Source organism: Arabidopsis lyrata (assembly GCF_000004255.2).
Source record: "Arabidopsis lyrata subsp. lyrata unplaced genomic scaffold ARALYscaffold_1, whole genome shotgun sequence".
Classification (NCBI taxonomy): Eukaryota; Viridiplantae; Streptophyta; class Magnoliopsida; order Brassicales; family Brassicaceae; genus Arabidopsis; species Arabidopsis lyrata.
The window spans coordinates 6090371-6110324 of NW_003302555.1; the positions used below are offsets into that span (position 1 = coordinate 6090371).

Genomic DNA, 19954 nt, shown 5'->3' on the forward strand with positions numbered 1-19954 from the left:
CGTGAACCCTTCTCTGTCGGCTAGTGACAGGAAACATGGGTTATAAAAAAAAAAAAATGTCTTCACTCTTTTTTTTTTTTGTTAAAAAATGTCTTCACTCTTTAGATCTCACTTCTGAGCTGTTTTATTGTCTCGTGCAACAAAAACGAATTAAACATCACATGCATATTTACTGCCATTGTTTTTTTTTTTTTTTTAATTTCCTTATGATAATTTTATTTATTACAATTGTTAAAAAAGTTTTGCTTTTGATTTTTTTCTTTCTATATGATCGCGTTAATATATAGTACACACAAATATGTATTTTAAATGCATATGAACAAGCTCCTGGGTCCTTATAGTTTGTGCTCTTTTAATCATGCATTATAATCATTCATACATGCAAAAACAAATTAACGGTGATATGCATGCACATGACACTATTTTGTATGTTTCCGAAGTTTCTTGTGGCTCTCACTCTAATTGATCCATTCACAGAATGCTATATATATAACCCAAGGAGGAATCGTACTACATTTAATGGGCCTGATGTTCAAATAATGGGCTTAATGTCCAGATAGTGGGCCCAAACGAGCTTCTCATGTTCACTTATAAATCCAACTTCATATATTTTTAGAAATCTTCCATTCGAATCGAAAACACGTACGAGGAAGAGAACGTGAAGCTACTATATATATGTCTCGAGAGCTCACTGCATCTCTTGCCGCCATAGCTTCACAAGCTCTAACATTCACTCAGTTAAACCAAATCCATGCTCATCTCATCGTCTCCAATTCCCTCCATCGACAAAGCTACTGGGCTTCGCGTTTAATCAGCTGCTGCACGCGCCTCCGTGCGCCGCCTTACTACGCGCGGCTCGTTTTCGATTCAGTGACATTTCCTAATGTCTTCCTCGTCAATTCGATGTTTAGATACTTCTCTCAGATGGATATGGCGAATGACGCTCTTCGTCTCTATGAACAAAGATCGCGTTGCGGGATTATGCCTGACACTTTTTTTTTCCCGGTTGTGATCAAATCGGCTGGGAAATTCGGGGTTTTGTTTCAGGCCCTTGTAGAGAAAATGGGAATTTTTAAGGACCCTTATGTGAGGAATGTGATAATGGATATGTATGCGAAGCATGAGTCAGTGGAGAGTGCACGTAAAGTGTTCGATCAAATTACTCACAGAAAGGGGTCTGATTGGAATGTGATGATTTCTGGGTATTGGAAATATGGGAACAAGGAGGAAGCTTGTAAATTGTTTGATATGATGCCGGAGGGTAAAATTGATGTGGTTTCTTGGACGGTAATGATTACTGGTTTTGCGAAGCTTAAGGATTTGGAAAATGCAAGGAGGTGTTTTGATTGTATGCCGGAGAAGAGCGTTGTTTCTTGGAATGCTATGCTTTCAGGTTATTCTCAAAATGGGTTTACAGAGGAAACTCTGAGATTGTTTAATGATATGTTGAGACTTGGAGTTAGGCCAAATGAGACCACATGGGTTATTGTTATTTCCGCTTGTTCTTTCCGTGCTGATCCTTCCCTCGCTCATTCACTAGTAAAACTGATTGGTGAGAAGAGAATCCGTTTGAATTTCTTTGTGAAGACGGCATTGCTTGATATGCATGCTAAGTGCAGAGATATTTTATCTGCTAGGAGAATTTTCAACGAGTTAGGTACGCAGAAGAATCTTGTCACTTGGAATGCTATGATATCTGGATATACTAGAATTGGTGATATGAGTTCGGCTAGGCAGCTTTTTGATACAATGCCTAAGCGAAATGTTGTTTCTTGGAATTCGGTGATAGCTGGGTATGCTCACAACGGACAACCTGCACTAGCCATTGAGTTTTTCGAAGATATGATTGATTATGGAGATTCCAAACCGGATGAAGTAACAATGATTAGTGTTCTCTCGGCTTGTGGACACATGGGTGATCTAGAATTGGGTGATTGCATTGTAGATTACATTGGTAAGAAGCAAATCAAGCTTAATGATTCAGGATACAGGTCATTGATCTTCATGTATGCAAGGTGTGGAAACCTGTGGGAAGCAAAACGGGTGTTTGACGAAATGAAGGAAAGAGATGTTGTCTCTTATAACACGTTATTCTCAGCTTTTGCAGCTAATGGAGATGGGGTTAAAACGCTGAATTTACTCTCAAAGATGAAAGACGAAGGCATTGAGCCAGACCGTGTGACTTACACTAGTGTCTTGACGGCTTGCAACCGTGCAGGATTACTCGAAGAAGGCCAGAGAATATTCAAATCAATTAGAAATCCGTCGGCGGATCATTATGCTTGTATGGATGATTTGTTGGGCTGAGTTGGTAAGCAAAGAGATTGATTGAGAAAATGCCAATAGATGCACGCTCCTCAATTTCAGCCTTGACTAGGTGAGTTTTTATCTATTTGTGATTTAATATAAAAGTTGAAACTTTTTCCTTCAAACGTCTACTAGAATCTTTAACCCAGGCAAAAATTAGAACCCGAAATTCAAACTAATTAGCTTACTAAATCCCACACTTGCAACGTAATAATATGGTTGGTTGTCTCTGGTTAGGCCCCACCTTTTGCCCTTTTCTTTTGCTTTAGTTGTTTCTTCTCCCATATGAACATCCTGTGGAAATAGATATCCTTAAAGTGGTTGGTGAAAGCAATACCAATTGGTTTCTACGAGATTTCTTGTGTCTTTTCTTGATTATTTCTTAGATGTGAGTGCATTCCATGTGAAATTTCATCTTTTGTTTTGTCTACTCACTCCGTGTGGGGTTCACTTAGTCACTGGTTTTTACATTAAGATTTTTTCCAATGAGTTTCCTGATATGATGATCTATTTTTTTGCAGGCGTTTAGGGTGTTACTAGATTGTCCGTTTCTGGAGCGAAACAAAGTAGATGGAGATGGTTTGACATTCCTTGATATCTTAAGAAACCTGGGACAAAACGAAGGTGGTTGGGACTTGGATTTGGAACAAGTTGTTCTAACAACAGGGTACAATGAGGCAACGTCTGATTTTTCGAAATCACCAATCACTTTCTGGAGATACTGCTCCGCGATCATGAGAGGGTTAAGGTCTAACATTTCAGATGAAGCTCGTGGAGTCTTCCTGGTTGTATGCACTTTGATAATAACAGCCACTTATCAAACTGCCCTCCAGCCTTGCGAATGCGGGTTCCGTGGTGATGCAACAGACTTCTCCACAAGACGCATTAGTTCTGACACTTCAGACGAAGCTCGAGGAGTCTTCTTGATTATTTGCACTTTGCTTATCACAGCCACTTACCAAACCGCTCTCCCGCCTCCAGGAGGTGTAAACCAATCCGATGGTCATGCGGTGATGAAACACACATTCTTCATCGTCCCATGGTTTCTAACACTATAGGCTTCTGCTGCGCGATATTCTACACCTTTTGTCTCTTACCAGTTACCAGCTAGAGGTTTGTTGACTCTATGGTTTGTTTATATAGGAGCATCTCTATGCGTGTCTTACGCCCTCGCAATAGCTGTAATCTCACCACACCCTTTACTGTTTCTGTCTGCATGCTTTGTCTTGTATCTTCTTTTTCCCCTCAAAGTTCTGATGGAAGTTTTCGTAAGGCAATGGTGCAGTCATCAGACGGTAGCACCTAATCCCCGGTTGAGCTGGTTTTGGAAGGTTTAAGACCAACATTTGAGAGGACTTTGAGAATGCAAAGATGCAGCAACCCTTCAACATATATGCCATGCCCCTTGTGACCATTTGATAGTAAGCTTGCTATAAACATGTTAGTCATGTCATAATGTTCCAGGAAGAAAAAAAACCAGCTGCAATATAGAGAGTGTTTGTGATATCTTACACATATTCGTTGGTTATACTTGTTCAACTGTAATTCAAGTCTTATATAATCCATTATATTCCAAGATAGCTAAAATCTGTGGTAGAGACCACCAAACCATGAGATGTCTTTTTTTGTTGGAGAAATCAATTAAACCATTATTAAATTATACAGCCAACCTCTGGAGATCCAATAAAACAATGCAAGAAGATTATAAAAATGAAAAAACAAACAATAGAGACAGACAAAATTTTGTATGATAATCTCTAAAATACAAAACTTGGGGATAGTCAAATCAAACTAATATATGAAGTTTGACACTGCAGAAAAAAGCTAGAGAACAAGTGTGAGAGAGATTAAGAGCTTAAAGAGTGAGTCAATTCTGATATTAAAAAAACTCTAGCAAGACTAAAAATGCAAACTTTTTGTTGATTCTTGATGATCAAAAGTAGAAGAAACTCTAGATGGATTTGGTCAGTGCGACGGTGGAGCTTTGGCGTTGGGAGACCAAATGACATCAGAGCCACCCATGTGGCAACTGTACATCGACTCTCCTCCACTTCCTGTCGCCACGTGTCCCGAGACCGGCGGCGATTGGCCCTCCCCTTCCGCCGAGTCTCTTTGCTCTTCCTCCGCAGCGGGTAACCGGTGATAGGCAGGGTTATTGAAACTAGTAGCGACGACGTAAACAGTTCCGGCGGCAACGAGAGGACCAGCGACGAATCCACCGATGACTTGTCCCTGAGGTCCGGCGAGAGAGACGGTGAAGAAATTAGAGAAGGGAGGGGGCAAGGAAGTCTGAGGCGGAGGAGGGAGGAAAGTGGCGGAGACAGAGAGAAGATCGAACTTTCCGTGGAAAGTAATGGTTGAGCCAGGAGCTGCCGGAGAAGGCTGACGCAAGGTGACATCAGCGACGGAGCCTGAGCCACTGAGGACGCAAAAGCCGATGGCTTTACGGCGGCAGAAACGGTTTAGGGCTTCAACGACGTCGTTTCCGGATGGCACTTCGAGGATGTAAGGACTCATAGGAGGGTCGATGGTGACAAAGATTGGAGCTTTAGGTTTGTTTTTGGAACCTTGAGGTCTGCCACGTGGACGGCCGACGGTTTCCATGGAGGAGGAGGGGGAGAGGTGCAAGTGTTGTCGCTGTGTAGGGAGCTTCGACAACATTTTGCTTTTTATCTTTTGGATTTTTGTGTTAAAAAAGATGCAGAGAGAGGATATATAAAGACGACTAGTCTAATCCTTGTGGGAAATGGTATTACCAAAAAAGTAATTATATAAAAAGAGGAATCGTGAAGGAGAATGAGAGGATAGGACCTTTGAAAGCAACAAACTTTAATAACCCATTCAAGTTGTCCAAGTGTTCTTACCTCTAGTTCTGGTTGATTATGTTTCTGCGAAAAGCTCATTCTCTATGGATATCCAAGGCTTCAACAGGCTGCTGAATCCGGTAGCATCAGTGACTTTTATGCTTTGATTGATGAGAATCTGTGCTTAGTGTCCATCTTGAGGTAGAGTGCCTCATAACTTTGCCTGAATGTATCCACGATGCGAGTGTTATGAATGATAGATTTGAACTTCTCCAAGTCCTTACCGGGGGATCCGGAGAATGAGCCAAAGGGAGGCTCTCTCTACCGAGTATGCCTTACTGGTTCTCTCTGTGTGCTTTGCCTTGTACCTGCTTTTTCCTCTCTGTCTTGATGGAAATGGCGACAGTGGCACCTGATCCCCGACTGAGCTGCTTTTGGACGGTTTGATTCAACAATTGAGGACTTTGAGAATACAAACATATGTTATGTCCCTTGTGACTTCTTGTATCATCATAATGTCGTATTTGTATATAATTTGCTTCTATATACATTAGTACGTTCAATATGCTTCATCAAGCGTGAGCCTTTAAAATTAGCATAATCTTATGAACGACTTTGGGAGCTAAAGTTGTGAATACCAAATAAAATGAGTTTGATACCATGAAGAAAAATCCAGCTGCCATATAAGAGAGTCCCACTTGTTTTTAAATTGTCTCTTCTTTCACATGTACATGTGGTTTCTTGGGTCTTTGAACTCTATTTCTTTATTGTTTCTTACATTTGTTTGTTGGTTCTTGCTATGAAGCTTCTTGGTAAAGACATTTTCTGCAATTGTTGTTCGCTTGCTGAATTTAGATCACAAACATTTTTCTTGAATTCAGAGTTTTCTGATCAAAAGCTCTCTCTCTCTCCATGGATCCGAGACTACAACATGCTGCTGAAACCGGAAGCATCAATGAATTTTATGCTCTGATTGATGAGAATCCTTACATTCTTGATAACATCAATGCCGTGCCATTTGTCAACACTCCTCTCCACGTAGCTGCAGCTTCTGGGAACATTCCATTTGCCATGGAGATGCTGAATCTTAAGCCATCGTTTGCCAGAAAGCTGAACACAAGTGGGTATAGTCCATTGCATCTTGCTGTGGAAAAAGATCATAGAGAGTTCATAACGTGGATGATCTGGCTTGATCCCGGACTTGCTCGAGTTAAAGGGAGAGAAGGCATCACACCTTTCCATCTCATAGCAGTAAAAGGAGACATAAATCTTGTGGTAGAGTGTCTCAAGTCTTGCTTTGAATGTATCCAAGATGTGAATGTGAATGGCCATAACGCTCTTCACCTTGCTGTGATGAATAATAGATTTGAAATTATCCAAGTCCTCACCGGTTGGCTCCAAAGAATGAGCCAAAAAGATTCTGCTTCCACCGAATATGATTTCTTGAATAGAAAAGATTTATCTCACAACACGCCTTTGCATCTTGCAGCATATAAGGAAGATCATCAGGCATGGTTCTTAAAGCTTTACAAATTTTTTGTAGTTTTGTATGATTTTCTGAATGGTTCATTTTGTGTAATAATTGCCCTGAGTATAAAATATCTGTTTGCAGGCGGTAAAACTGCTGCTAGAATGTCAGCGGGTGAAACTGAACGAAGTAAATGGGGATGGTTCAACACTCCTTGATATCTTAAGAAACCAGGGACAGACTAGAGACTTGGCTTTGGAACAAGTTGTTGTAAGAACCGGGTGCAAGGAGGCGGCTTCTCTTCCGAAACTTGAGAAACCGTCTGATCAGTTTAAGTCACCAGTCACTTTTTGGGGTCATTGCTCCATTGGCATCAGACGCCTGAGGTCCGACACTTCAGAAGAAGGCCGTGCAGTCTTCTTGATTATATGCACTTTGATAATCACATCTACTTATCAAACCGCACTTCAGCCTCCTGGAGGTGTAAACCAATCCGAGGGTGGTGGTACCGCAGTGATGAAACAAACATTCTTCATCGTCCTTTGGGTTTCTAACACTATAGGCTTCTGTTGCGCTCTACTCTACACATTTTGTCTCCTACCAATCGGTAGCTTGTTTACAACATGGTTCTTCTGGATTGGAGCGTCTCTGGGAGTTTCTTATGCGCTTGCTATGGCTGTAATCTCACCAAACCCTCTATTGTTTCTCTGTGCGGCCTTTACCTTGTACCTGCTCTTTCCTATGTATCTCTTGATAGAAATTTTCATAGCCCTGAGGCTGAGCCATCTTAAGGCTTCAGTAAATCGAATGTTTGTGACATTTTTGAAACAGAGAGGGACTTTGAGAATCTAAAGATATAACCTTTCAACAAATTGTGATTGAATGTGAAGTTCTATGAGGTAATCGGCTCAATGAGTTTCATCAGGCTTTAGGAGCAAACGTTGTAAAGTAAGTTAGGTACCAAATAGAAGAAACCACTTGACATAGACTAGAGAGTGCTTAAAGAGAGAATTTTCTCAGAAACATAAGACAAATTAGTCATAACATTTTAACATTAACAGCAAAAAAAAAAGAAAAAAAAAAAGAGAGAAATAGACATTACTAACTGTAAGCTGTCTCAATCCCATTAAAACTACGCAATCAGAAGCCTTTTGTTTCTTCTTATTCCCACAGCTAAACTCTTGTTCTGTCTTTTTCTTCAGCTGTGAAAACGTTCTCCTCTTTCACAGTCTCTAATGTTATTATCACTTTCAGGCTTTGATTTTCTTGCTGGTGCTGCAACTCGGGCATTTGTAATGTTTGATGTGCTCAGCCTTTGCTGGTGTTATCTTCACGCATTTTCCATGGAACCATTTCTCGCAAGCATCGCAACATATCCAGAACTCATCTCCTCCATAGTTGTCTCCACACGCGCCACAAACAGCACCTTGTTCATCATCTTCCTCCTCATCTCCGCTCTCATCTTCTTCTCTTGGTGGTGGGGACATCTTTGAAGCCTTAGTGTGAGTATCAGAATGACGAGGCTGCATGAGAAAACAAAGGAGTAAATAGAGATTAGAACCCAACAGAGATAGATAGACTGAGAGAGGGAAAAAAAATGAAGAAAACAGAAGCTTCTACCTTGCCACTGCTAGATTTGCTTCTGCTACTGTTGTGGTTAGCAGATTGATCCTTGGATTGCTTTGCATTGCCAGTTACAACCTCGAAAATGGTTGGGAGATCATTTATCATCTGGAAGAGCCTCTTCCTGAAAGGAATTAATAAAGCTCAGAGGCAAGATAACTAAATGGTTTTGAGTCTACAATATCAGAGAAAACAAACACTGTTATCTGACTGCTCAACAAACATGATCTTTGTGAATTTTTAAATCTCAATAAATTTGGTTCAGCTTGGTGGAATTCACAACACTTGTAGGTTCACTTTTCTCTACTGAAGTAAAAGAGTAGAAAAAAAATGATGATCACTTCTTCAGGGTTCTTTCACAGAAACAATATAACATGAGTTTAAAGATAGTGTGCCAGAGATCGTCACTAGTAGCACCAACAACAATTACACGGTGATTGGATGCTAGAATAATGCAGCTACTAATAATGGTCATTGAAGCTTTACCAAACATGTGTACAAGCAAAACTAACAAACATAGAACACTGAGCAGAGAAAGAATCTTACCTCTCATTCTTACCAAATCCGAAACGTGCACCAAAGTAAAATGCAACAGAGATAAGCCATGAATCACTGTGAACAGCAACCAAAGATATCCAGTCTTTTTCTTGCATTCCGTCCCTAGCGAAATTGATGCCTAACGCTGGTTCAGGAAGCTCAGGAGGGACCTCCTCAACGGGAAGATTAACCTCCCATGTCTCATTTGGAAGTCCATAAAGACACAAGTTTTCCTTCTCTGCATAAGCCAAAAAAAAGAATTACCCTATAAGAAGAGAAACCACACAGAGAACTAACTTCATCTAAGTTAAAAATCTGTAGAAACTTACAAACACTTAAAAGTCTCCAATTTGTTCAAAAGTCATGAAACCAAAAAAAAAAAACTGTTCAGATAGACAACAACTCTGACAGGAAGACAACTCCTAACAGAACTAGAAGAAGGATCATAACAACAAGTCTACTGCAGATAGGATCTAATCAAGAAGAAGAAATTAGAAAAACAAAAGCTGGGAACAAAAAGAATCAGTGAACAAACTCATGAAGCAAGAAATGCATTTTCAATCACAAATTCTTCCCTAATTCAGACCCGAAAGGAACTCTTGCACTGATAAATCTTAACTTTAGCAACAACAACATCAAAAAGAAAAAAAAACTCTTGAAATCAACTAAACAAGCTAAGAATCAACAGGGGTAACGAAATAACTCACCAGGGTCACACTGATGGTAAAACTTCTCTACATCTGCAAAACAAAAAAAAACATGAATAAACCCAAAATCGTCAAATCCCAGCAAATGAATAAACCAAGAACAGGAAGAAAAAAGTCGAAATCTTTGGGTCTTTTCTCAGGATATTAAGAAAACCCAATTGAAAAAAACGAACTCGCAATCTACAAAAATGATCTTAGATTCGAACAAAAGAAACAGAGTATAAAGAGAGAGAGAGAGAGAGAGAGAGAGAGAGAGATCGAGCTGACCAGTAGAGAGAGCCTTGATGAGACCAGCTCGGCGACCACGAAAGTCGCTAAAGACCTCTTCGACAGTGCGAGGTATAGGATGTTGAATTCCTTCCATATTATTATTGCTTCAAACCAAAGACTTCACAGATGAGAATCAATCAGCCTCACCAAGAATGCGTCCAACTATCGAGCCACAAAAAGCCAAGATCGGCTTTTTATTTTTCCTTTTCAGGAAAATTTGTATACTTTGGATTTCGTATTCGGGGCAGAGTGAAATCAATAATCTTTCAGAGGAATTTATTTGAAGAAGAGAGAGAGAGACAGCAGAGCTAAGAAAAAAAACCCTAAAAACGAAAAGGAAAGGAGACAAAAGACAATTTGGGGGATTGGAAGCATTGGAACCGATTAAAGCGACAACATCTCTGCTTGTTTTTATTTTTTTGGGACACAACTTGTGTATCTATCTACATACAATACTATTAAATTATTTGACTCCAGCAATATTTAAAGTCGTTTCATATTTTTCCTTTGTTTTGGTCAAAATTGATATATATATATATATATATTTTTTTTTTTTTGAGGCAGGTTCTACAACTACTGAAGTACTAAAATAGTCTGATACAGTAAAAATTTCTGCCAGTTTTACTGTGATTAAATTTTAAGAACTGTACTATAATATCCAAATCTGTCAATCAATATAATGGAAACTGGAAAGGCTAAAGATAAAAAAAAAACTGAGTTTAAACAAAATTGATGCTTTTACAATCTGTCATAAATCTCTAATTAATGAGTTAAAAAATAGTTAAAAACTTAAAATCATAATAGTTGAAAGGGAAAAAGAAAAAAACTTCAAGCTTAATATCGTGATACGCTGCGGACTTTTAAATTTCTTATCTGATTTTTTTCACATCGTTAATATTTTTTAAAAAAATTCATTTTTTGGTTTAATTATTCTGTTTTTAATGTTCTTGTTAATTTCATGTAAATTATATTCAAATCAAACTCTAAAGAGGCTCTAATATATAGAAGTAAGAACTACATTAGGATGGATTGGAGTTGGACGATGCTTTTCCTATCTCTTTGCAGATTAGAATTTGCGGCTAAGTATATAAAATGAGGCATTGATGCTTCTATCCTCAAAAGAAAAAAATTGTTGTTTAATTTTCATCAAGAAAAAAAAAAAACCAAAAAAGAAGAAGTTAGTCACAGTTGGGAGATACTTGACGTGTATCACAAGTTGTCAGATATTTGATGAGCAGAAAGAATGATATAACGTCGAGACCAAAGAAACATTTTGATTTTCTTACCAATCGTTTCCGATTGCTGTCTAAGAATCAGTTTGCTCATTTCACGTTCCGACCATGTTGACATGTTACGTTGAATCATCAGAAGACACATGGAAATGATTTAAAAACCATATATTTGTTTTGTTTGCTCTTCATCATGGTCTAATGAATAATCGCATTGATGATTTTAGTTTTACCGGTGGTGCCATATCCTATACTAAAAAGTTCCTACTCTCAAAAAGATTAAACGATCAAGATCTTCTCCTAATCACATTTGTTTTTTGATCGCCATTAGACCATCAATGTTGATTTTGGCCATTGTCACCACTCTCACCAACTATTGCTATGTATAGTGAGTTTTATAGGTAGCCAGTCTCATCGTTGAAGGACGAGTTCTCCATCAGCCTGGTCCTATCAATCTCGTCGAGTGGCATAAAAAAAAAATTTGGATGAGAAAATCTCAAGACAAACAACAGTTTGTAAAAAGCCAGAGCCACCATCGTATCTGGTTGTTTTTGGATCTAGTCGCGTTGATGTTTGAATTGGCATTCTTAATTAAGTGGTTCACGTCAGACGTAAACACTCACATTTCAAACCTAAGTCTTTTTTTTTTTTTTTTTTTTTTTTTTTTTTTTTTTTTTGTGAACAAATACATAAGTCTAATATAGTTATACTATATGTTTAGAAAATTTTACTCGTAAAAACGCAGCAACAAACATAAGTTTCCAAATTTTTTCCAGTTTCGAATAAAAAAACTACTCAAATGCAGAACTAGAGCTATTTGCACATTCTTAAGAATGGTTGACTAAATTGGAACATAATTGTCGTCTTTTGTATAAAGTTGTTTGATGGAGTTTCTTATAGTTTGATTAAATTACCACATGTGGTTTAACTAATATAATTTAAATATATTTACGAATAATTAGGAACACATTCACATACTTGCCATAATAATAAAAGTAGACTATCAACTTTGTAAACATGTTATCATTCGACATTAAAAATATGCTACTGTCACATGACTCCATCCCAAAATAGCTAATTATTTTCTCTAGTGCAATGGAAGAAAGGTAGAAATTGATTATTCTAATATTGGTTAACTTAACAATCAATCTCTCGTATGTAAAATGTGCATAGATTGAATTTAATATCAATGTGGAATGAATTCATAACAAACTCTCTCTTAATGTTCATTCGTATAGATTCATAAACATTCGATGAATAATGTAGAATCGAGCTGACCAGTCAACAATTTTTGTAAAATATTAAAGACAGCAAATCAAGCTGACTATTCAAAAATGGGCCTAATCTCTCACGAACAAAGCCCAATATGAAATCAACGAAGCCCACAGCCCAGCAGTCTTCGTCCACCCACCTGATCACATACATAGAAAGGAACACTCTCTGACGCAAATCAAAAATCATCGATTCGAGGCCGTTTAATCACAGCATCTGCGTCCGGCTTGAGCGTTAACGAATGTCGCTGAAGAAGACATCTTCTCTGGTTCTTCCGCCATTCTCAACGAATTAAGCTTTACGCAGAAGCTCTCCCTCTCTCTTTGTTTTGAATCATCGCGAAATTGTTCTTCCCCTGAAATCTGTAGGAGGTGAAATTGCTCTCTGCTCCTTCGTCAGCTTCTCCAATCAACCAATTGCTTGTGACACTACTGAAAATTGTTTATAGTTGTGCAGCGATGGCTGATGAGAGTTTGGATGACAAGCCGATTCGGTTTCATATTCCCTATCAAGTAATCCACCATGAAGCTTACAGTTGAGTGTTCAAGGCTAATTGTTTGTAATGGATTAACTCTAGCTATCAGTATTAGTTTTTGTTTGTTAATGGCTAATCACATTGTGTGAATTGGGTGGACTTTCTTGATGGTTTGAATTATATTAATATCAGGTGTTGGTATGTGTACTGTGTGTAGCCTTCACATTTTGGTCTTTTTTAACTGATTTGATTTTGATTTGCAGTGTCTTTGCACAAAGAATTGAGTGAGCCATTTCGCTTTGACGATACGAAATTGAACAAGCGATTTGGTGCCAATCACAGGTTTAGGTTAGTAAAAGTTGGATGTTTATTAATAGTGAATTCTTTCTTATGTCTGTTCTTTACCATGCTTGTGTTTGACGCTGTAACCAGCCTTTTGACGGAACCAGCAGTGATTTATCCTCGTTCTCGGTCATCTCTAACAAGCGAATATTTACGTGGTGGTTATGATTTTTGTGTAAATTTCACTAATCCAAGTGTAAGTTGTTTTTATGATGTGTTTTTATTTGATTGCTAACCACAAGTTCTAACATTGACAAATTTCTAAACAGTTGATGGTAATTGGAAACAGCATGTTAGATGGTAATCTACTTGCAAGAATGAAATACGATTACACAGATAGGTTGACAATGTATAGTCAGGTAAAAGTTCTGCAACTGAAACTATAGTATTTACTCACTGATGTAGCTTCATGATATTCACTTTCTATGCATAACCAAACATTGTGTTCGTCTCTATGTCAGATCATGAATAACCAAACATTGTGTTCGTCTCTGTTCAGCTTTGACTACAAGGTGAGTAGTTTTCTGAATTCTATATGCTTTTTGTGAGATATGGTTTAGCAATCAAGTCTTCGATTTCTGTAGAGGGCAGGCTACAAAACCCAAGTTCAAGCTGGAAGCGATGTCCCTTTCAAAGCTAGTTGTAGCAAGGTAAATTATCTTTGCTAATGCTTTACTTTTAAATTTCTATGTAAAACTATTGATAGTTTTGTAGTTAGATGTTCACTAAATTTTATATTCTGTTTTATAGAATGTGACACCGGAACTGTCCTTGCATGGTGAGGTTTCCTGGAATGGGAATGATGATGTGAATAACGATGTTGGTTTTGCTGCTCGATATGCTCGATATGAGTCTGAGACTAACAAGCCTAAAATGGTAAATTTTCAGATTTCACTAATATTCATTTCTGTAAAAACTTATGAGACTTTCTTTTATCGCCAGATTGCTGTTGCACAAGTGTTTACCAAATCTGCTATAATGAGTTACTTTCAGAAGATTTCAGAGAAGGTAACCTAAAGTTCCCAGTAATTCATAGAGTTAAGACGCTAAGTTATGATAACAATAACTTTTTATAACAGGTTATGTTTGTGACTTATCTCACGTACAACTACATGTCAAGAGATGTTCGAGCTAGAGTTGGGTGTGTCTACTCTGTGAGACGGGTACATGGCCGTTCCTGTCCCATTGGTTTTGAAACGAGGAACAAAATCTTTAATTAACTTGGTTGGATTTGATTCAGGGTCGGGTGTTAGCAAATATCGATTCCAATGGTGTTTTGGCCACTCACCTTGAAGAACGATGGGTTGAAGGACTCAATTTTATTCTGTCAACAGAGGTACAAAGTGACTTATTTGATTTCATGTTCTATATAGCTATCTACAAAAGGTCTGCAGCCAATTTTTATGCGGGTATTAGGCTGCTGGACTTTCGATAATGACTGCTTCAAACTCTTAATTACATGTAACCAGCTGGATCCTAAGAGGTGGGAGTGCAAGGTCGGTTGTGGTATAACCATCACTACTTGAAGACCATCTTCTTTTTGTCTTCTTGAAGTTAAAGCCTCCAAAACCCAGATGGTCTCACGATTTCCCCTGCCAGATTCAAGTGACACTTGGCATTGGCACTTTGGGAACAAAGACTGTAGCTACGGGACTATGCCCTGATTGTATGTTTGATTGTTTGTGTGTTAGGATTGTTTTTCCGTTTATTTTACAATCGGGCCTATATCCTTTTGACGTACCTCCTTTTTCAAATATATACATCCGTTTCCCTCCTCTTTATTGCACAACGTCTTGGAATTGTCGACGAGACGGAATTATTTTCTACATCCCACAACACAAAAATACGCCAAATAAGCGATTTAGGAGAGAACATGCACGAGAAAATAAAGTTACTTGACCAAGGACTTCCGACATCATGACATCCTAGCCTTTGATTTCAACATCGTTTCTACTCGGATCCAATTCTGCCAGTTCGTAATGAGTTCTTTCTAGGAAAGGTTCATGGTTGAGAAACAATGTGAAACATAACTGTCCATGAGAGGTTAGTCTTAATGGCTCTGTGTCCTTAGTTTGAGAGTGTGAGATCACACACTTTCAGCATCTGCATTTGATCTGATCATGAAGCCAACATGCTTCTTTGTGAATTGTGATGGATTTATAATTCCACTATTAGACGAATATTAGATGTATATTCGATATCTTCTGAATTGTATATTTTCCATTCTAGATAAGTTCATATCTCCTTAGAATCAGGAAAGTCTAGGTTGTATAAATACTAAACCTAAGGGTTTGTGAAACAATAAGATCATATATTCATCCTTTTAAAGTTTCTCATGGTATCAGAGCAAGAAACGATCTAATTTTTTTCCTTCGTTTTTCTTTTGACCTAAATCAAGCTTGATCTCTTCTAAGCTTGATTCCTCTTATCATTAACAAAACTCTGTTCTCATTCACGAAAACAGAGGATTATTTTGGCATCCAGTCTCGATTTTATTCACAAAATCTTGACCTAATCTCTCTGTTTTTTTCTTCTAAACGAAAAACAGAAGCATCCTTCATCATCATCTTCATCGACTTCATTATCATCTCCGTATTGCTCATCTGTGAACCATGGCTCTTGCAAACGTCCCCACAGAACCAAAACGCAAAACCATCTCTCCTTATGACCTCTCATCAAACGACAATCCTGGCGCTATAATCTCTCAACCACTGCTCACTGGTACAAACTATGACGAATGGGCCATCAATTTCCGTATGGCACTCAGCTCGCGCAAGAAGTTTGGCTTCCTTGACGGAAGCATTCCAAAACCAGCAGCTAATTCTCCTGACCTCGAAGATTGGATCGCCAACAATCATCTATTGGTGGGTTGGATTAAACAAACAATCGACCCCAAGATACGCTCATCTATATCTACTCGTGAAATTGCTAAAGAACTTTGGGACATCATTAAGAAACGATTTTCAATCAAGAGTGGAGCAAGACTACAACAATTACGCAATTCATTGGCAACTTGCAAACAGAACGGATCCAGCATCGATGATTATTTTGGAAGACTAACCAAAATTTGGGATGCTATCTCTGAGTGTATGAACTCAAAACGCTGCAACTGTGGTAAGTGTGAATGTGATTTAAATACTGCTCATGACAAGGAACGTGAGACACTGCGAATTCACGATTTCCTCTCTGGCCTCGATGACGCTACACATGGTGTTATCCGATCCCAAATTTGCGCCATCTCACCTCTTCCAGATCTTGATAGTGTTTATCAAACTGTTGTTCAGAACGAAACAATTCGTTCAAGTATATCTCAAGAAACTACGGTGATGAGCTTTGCTTCTCGCATACCATCATCAAACTCTATGTCTCGGCCCGATTCTATTCGGACACAAGACGTGTCCCGTCAATCCATTGGAGGAACATCACGTCCTCCGAATCGTGATCCCTCACGTAAATGTACTGGCTGTGGTAAGATGGGTCATGAAGTCAGCGGCTGTTTCAAGATAGTAGGATATCCCGATTGGTGGGAAGAACGCAAGAACTCTCGCAGTGACAATCGAAATTCTTCTTTCGGCCGTGGTCATGGCTCATCTCCTCAAGTTAATAGCACACAAGTCATTGGTGCTAACTCAGTTTGTCTCCCAGACATATCACCTATCTCCGACAAAGATCGTCAAGGTCTAAGTGGCATTACCGATGATCAATGGAGTATCATTAAACGAGTCGTCAATGAAAAGTCCAAATCGGATCAGTTAAGTGGTAAGAACAATTCGATATCTTGGATTCTAGATACTGGTGCCACCCACCACATGACTGGTCGGAGTGACATTCTTGAAGAAGTTCGTAACATTATTCCGGTTTGGGTCAAGTTACCAAACGGACGCGACTCTCTTGCCTCCAAACAAGGCAACATTCGTCTCTCACAGAGACTTACTTTACACAATGTTTACCTCGTTGATGGATTTGATACTAATCTTATTTCTGTGGGACAGCTGGTCACTGAAAATTTTTTGGTTGGGCAAATCATTGATAAGCTCTTGATTTTGCAGGACCGCACTTCGAGGACACTGATTGGAGTTAGTGAGCGAGTGGGAGAGGGGCTGTATCAATTTCAAGAGATCGCAACCGTGACATCTTTGCAAACAAGTGTTCGTGATGAATCTGTTTTGTGGCATCGACGATTGGGTCATCCATCTTCTCGTGGTGTTGGCATGGTTCCTGGAATTCATGGTGTTAGTAGTAGTAGTGAGCTTTTGTTTCAGAATTGTGATGTTTGCCTTAGAGCTAAACAAACACGTCAAAGTTTTCCTATCAGTTTGAATAATGCAAAATCCATTTTCGATTTGATACACTGTGATCTATGGGGTCCGTACCGCACTACCGCTTTATGTGGCTCACGCTATTTTCTAACTATCGTTGATGACTACTCTCGAGCGGTTTGGGTCTATCTTCTTCCTGACAAAGCCAACGTTGCACGACATCTTACAGATTTTGTGGCTCTTGTTGAAAGACAATTCTCCAAGAAAATCAAAACAATTCGCAGCGATAACGGAACGGAGTTCATGTGCTTATCGAATTTTTTTCGCACCAAGGGAATTATTCATGAGACATCTTGCGTTTACACACCACAACAAAATGGACGGGTGGAACGTAAACATCGCCATATCCTCAATATTGCTCGTGCTCTCCGTTTTCAAGCTGCTCTTCCGATTGAATATTGGGCTGAATGCGTTCTCACAGCCGTCTATCTCCTTAACCGTACTCCTTCACAGATCTTGAAGGGTCACACACCATATGAGCGACTATATGGTCGTTCCCCATCCCTCAATCATCTTCGAATTTTTGGATGCTTAGCTTATGCTCATAACACGAATCACAAAGGTGATAAATTCGCTTCTCGGAGTAGGAGATGCATTTTTCTTGGATATCCTTCTGGAAAGAAAGGATGGAAACTATACGACCTTGATGAAGAAGTCACATTCATATCACGTGATGTTGTGTTCTGTGAAGAAACGTTTCCTTTTACCATCAAAGATAATCTTCCCTCTTGCATTGAATCTCCTATCTCCACCGCAACCACGAGCTCCACTGATGATATAGACATCGTTTCACCTTCTGTACCAGTCCCTAATACACCACCAGAAATGTTACAACCGGTGTCTATGACAGAACCAACTCCAACACCAGACGAGTCACAGACTCCCGCTGTGGTTGCACCGGCTCTAGCTCGCGAAACAGCACACGAAGAAACCGTTGAGGACTCTGTTTCTCCATCATCTTCTTCGATTACACAACCAACACGGGCCGTGGTTGATACTAATGACACATCCACTGCTGACCTTAATATTCCACATGATTCAATTGGCAAGGGAAAACGTCAAAAGTTTCCTTCTGTTAAGCTTCGTGACTACGTTGTTCAAACATCATCTCTCTCCACGCCCCCTCTCCCCGCTACTAAAACGTCCTCTGATCAGTCGTCCTCAGGTACACCTTATCCCATCTCTAATTATGTTTCATGTGACAGATTTTCCTCTACTCACCGTGGCTATTTAGTCACGTTAACTACTAATATTGAGCCAACAAGTTTTATGGAAGCTATGAAACATTTTGTATGGAAGAAAGCTATGGGTTCTGAAGTTACTGCACTTGAACTTAACAAGACATGGGACTTAGTTGATCTTCCTCCTAATAAGAAAGCATTAGGTTGCAAATGGGTCTACCGTATCAAGCTTAACTTTGATGGGACTATCGAACGCTATAAAGCTCGTCTCGTCGTGCTAGGTAATCATCAAAAGGAGGGTTTGGATTATAAAGAAACGTTTGCTCCGGTAGCCAAGATGTCCACTGTCCGGTTATTTCTTGATATTGCTGCCAAACAGAATTACGAAGTGCATCAAATGGATGTTCACAACGCTTTTCTTCACGGTGATCTTCATGAAGAAGTTTACATGAAACTACCACCGGGATTCTCTACTCCAGGAGATACACGAGTTTGTAAATTGAAGAAATCTTTATATGGTCTCAAACAAGCACCTCGGTGTTGGTTCGCTAAACTGGCCGATGCGCTTGAAAAGTATGGATTTAAACAAACTCGGTCAGACTATTCTCTCTTCATTTACATGAAAAACGGCATCAATCTTCGAATTTTGGTTTATGTCGATGATCTCATTATTTCCGGCAACTCTCCCACGGCCATCCAATCCTTTAAAGATTATCTTAGTACTTGCTTTCACATGAAGGACCTCGGTTTTCTTAAGTATTTTCTCGGAATTGAAGTGGCTCGCAGTCCGCTTGGTTTTTATCTCTGCCAACGAAAATATGCAACCGAAATTGTCACAGAAGCTGGTCTCCTTGGATGCAAACCGGCTGGTTCACCAATTGACCAGAAACACAGCTTGGCTCGTGCTAATGGTCCTTTTCTTGAAGATCCAGAAACCTATCGTCGCTTAATAGGTCGTCTTGTGTATCTTGGCAATACTCGGCCTGATCTCACCTACTCCATACACATTCTCTCTCAGTTCATGCGGGAACCGCGTGCAGACCATTGGCTCGCAGCCCTCAAAGTGGTTCGTTATTTGAAAGGGACTCTTGGTCAAGGAATCCTTTTAAAAGCTGACTCTCCTATGCATTTCACTGGTTGGTGCGACAGTGATCATGCAGCTTGTCCATTAACGCGACGATCTCTTTCAGGCCGGATTGTTCAATTCGGCGACTCTCTCATCTCGTGGAAGACCCAGAAACAGGACGTTGTTTCAAACTCCTCCGCCGAGGCAGAATATCGTTCTATGTCAGAACTCGCAAGGGAACTCAAATGGCTTAAAGCACTTCTCTCGGATTTCGGCATTGTTCATGACAAACCAATGACAGTGTTCTGCGACAATCAAGCGGCATTACACATAAGTTCAAATCCAGTCTTCCAT

At 39.3% G+C, this 19954-nt stretch overlaps 5 protein-coding genes across 7 annotated transcripts; 3 read left to right on the forward strand and 2 right to left on the reverse strand.

The window, feature by feature from the left end:
* The first annotated feature begins 80 nt into the window (after nt 1-80).
* LOC9328872 (pentatricopeptide repeat-containing protein At1g14470) lies at nt 81-3887 on the forward strand. 2 transcript variants are annotated; one of them, XM_021012336.1, is made up of 3 exons: nt 81-2377; nt 2829-3420; nt 3559-3887. In XM_021012336.1, the coding sequence occupies exon 1, from the start codon at nt 676-678 to the stop codon at nt 2305-2307; it is 1632 nt and encodes a 543-aa protein (XP_020867995.1). In that variant the 5' UTR covers nt 81-675; the 3' UTR covers nt 2308-2377; nt 2829-3420; nt 3559-3887. The 2 variants fall into 2 exon arrangements, with proteins under 2 accessions (XP_020867995.1, XP_020867994.1); XM_021012335.1 differs by having other exon boundaries at nt 2829-3887.
* A 150-nt stretch (nt 3888-4037) lies between these two features.
* On the reverse strand, nt 4038-4983 carry LOC9326119 (AT-hook motif nuclear-localized protein 28). Its single transcript, XM_021012338.1, has one exon. It carries the CDS (start codon nt 4966-4968, stop codon nt 4273-4275), a length of 696 nt encoding a protein of 231 aa, XP_020867997.1. The 5' UTR covers nt 4969-4983; the 3' UTR covers nt 4038-4272.
* A 1027-nt stretch (nt 4984-6010) lies between these two features.
* Nucleotides 6011-7453, forward strand: LOC110224848 (ankyrin repeat-containing protein BDA1-like). The gene is made up of 2 exons (XM_021012339.1): nt 6011-6620; nt 6724-7453. Exons 1-2 carry the CDS (start codon nt 6024-6026, stop codon nt 7429-7431), a joined length of 1305 nt encoding a protein of 434 aa, XP_020867998.1. The 5' UTR covers nt 6011-6023; the 3' UTR covers nt 7432-7453.
* Nucleotides 7454-7544: 91 nt separating this feature from the next.
* On the reverse strand, nt 7545-10156 carry LOC9328873 (PHD finger protein ALFIN-LIKE 7). The gene is made up of 5 exons (XM_021012337.1): nt 9714-10156; nt 9447-9479; nt 8749-8977; nt 8200-8326; nt 7545-8102 (listed from the first exon to the last, which is right to left on the reverse strand). The coding sequence occupies exons 1-5, from the start codon at nt 9808-9810 to the stop codon at nt 7830-7832; spliced, it is 759 nt and encodes a 252-aa protein (XP_020867996.1). The 5' UTR covers nt 9811-10156; the 3' UTR covers nt 7545-7829.
* A 2247-nt stretch (nt 10157-12403) lies between these two features.
* On the forward strand, nt 12404-14813 carry LOC9328874 (mitochondrial import receptor subunit TOM40-1). Of its 2 annotated transcripts, none has more exons than XM_021015104.1 (12): nt 12404-12588; nt 12666-12751; nt 12956-13040; nt 13125-13230; nt 13304-13393; nt 13496-13546; nt 13619-13684; nt 13785-13910; nt 13977-14042; nt 14114-14197; nt 14275-14370; nt 14504-14813. In XM_021015104.1, the coding sequence occupies exons 2-12, from the start codon at nt 12676-12678 to the stop codon at nt 14558-14560; spliced, it is 903 nt and encodes a 300-aa protein (XP_020870763.1). In that variant the 5' UTR covers nt 12404-12588; nt 12666-12675; the 3' UTR covers nt 14561-14813. The 2 variants fall into 2 exon arrangements, with proteins under 2 accessions (XP_020870763.1, XP_020870764.1); XM_021015105.1 differs by having other exon boundaries at nt 12674-12751.
* The last annotated feature ends 5141 nt before the right edge of the window (nt 14814-19954 follow it).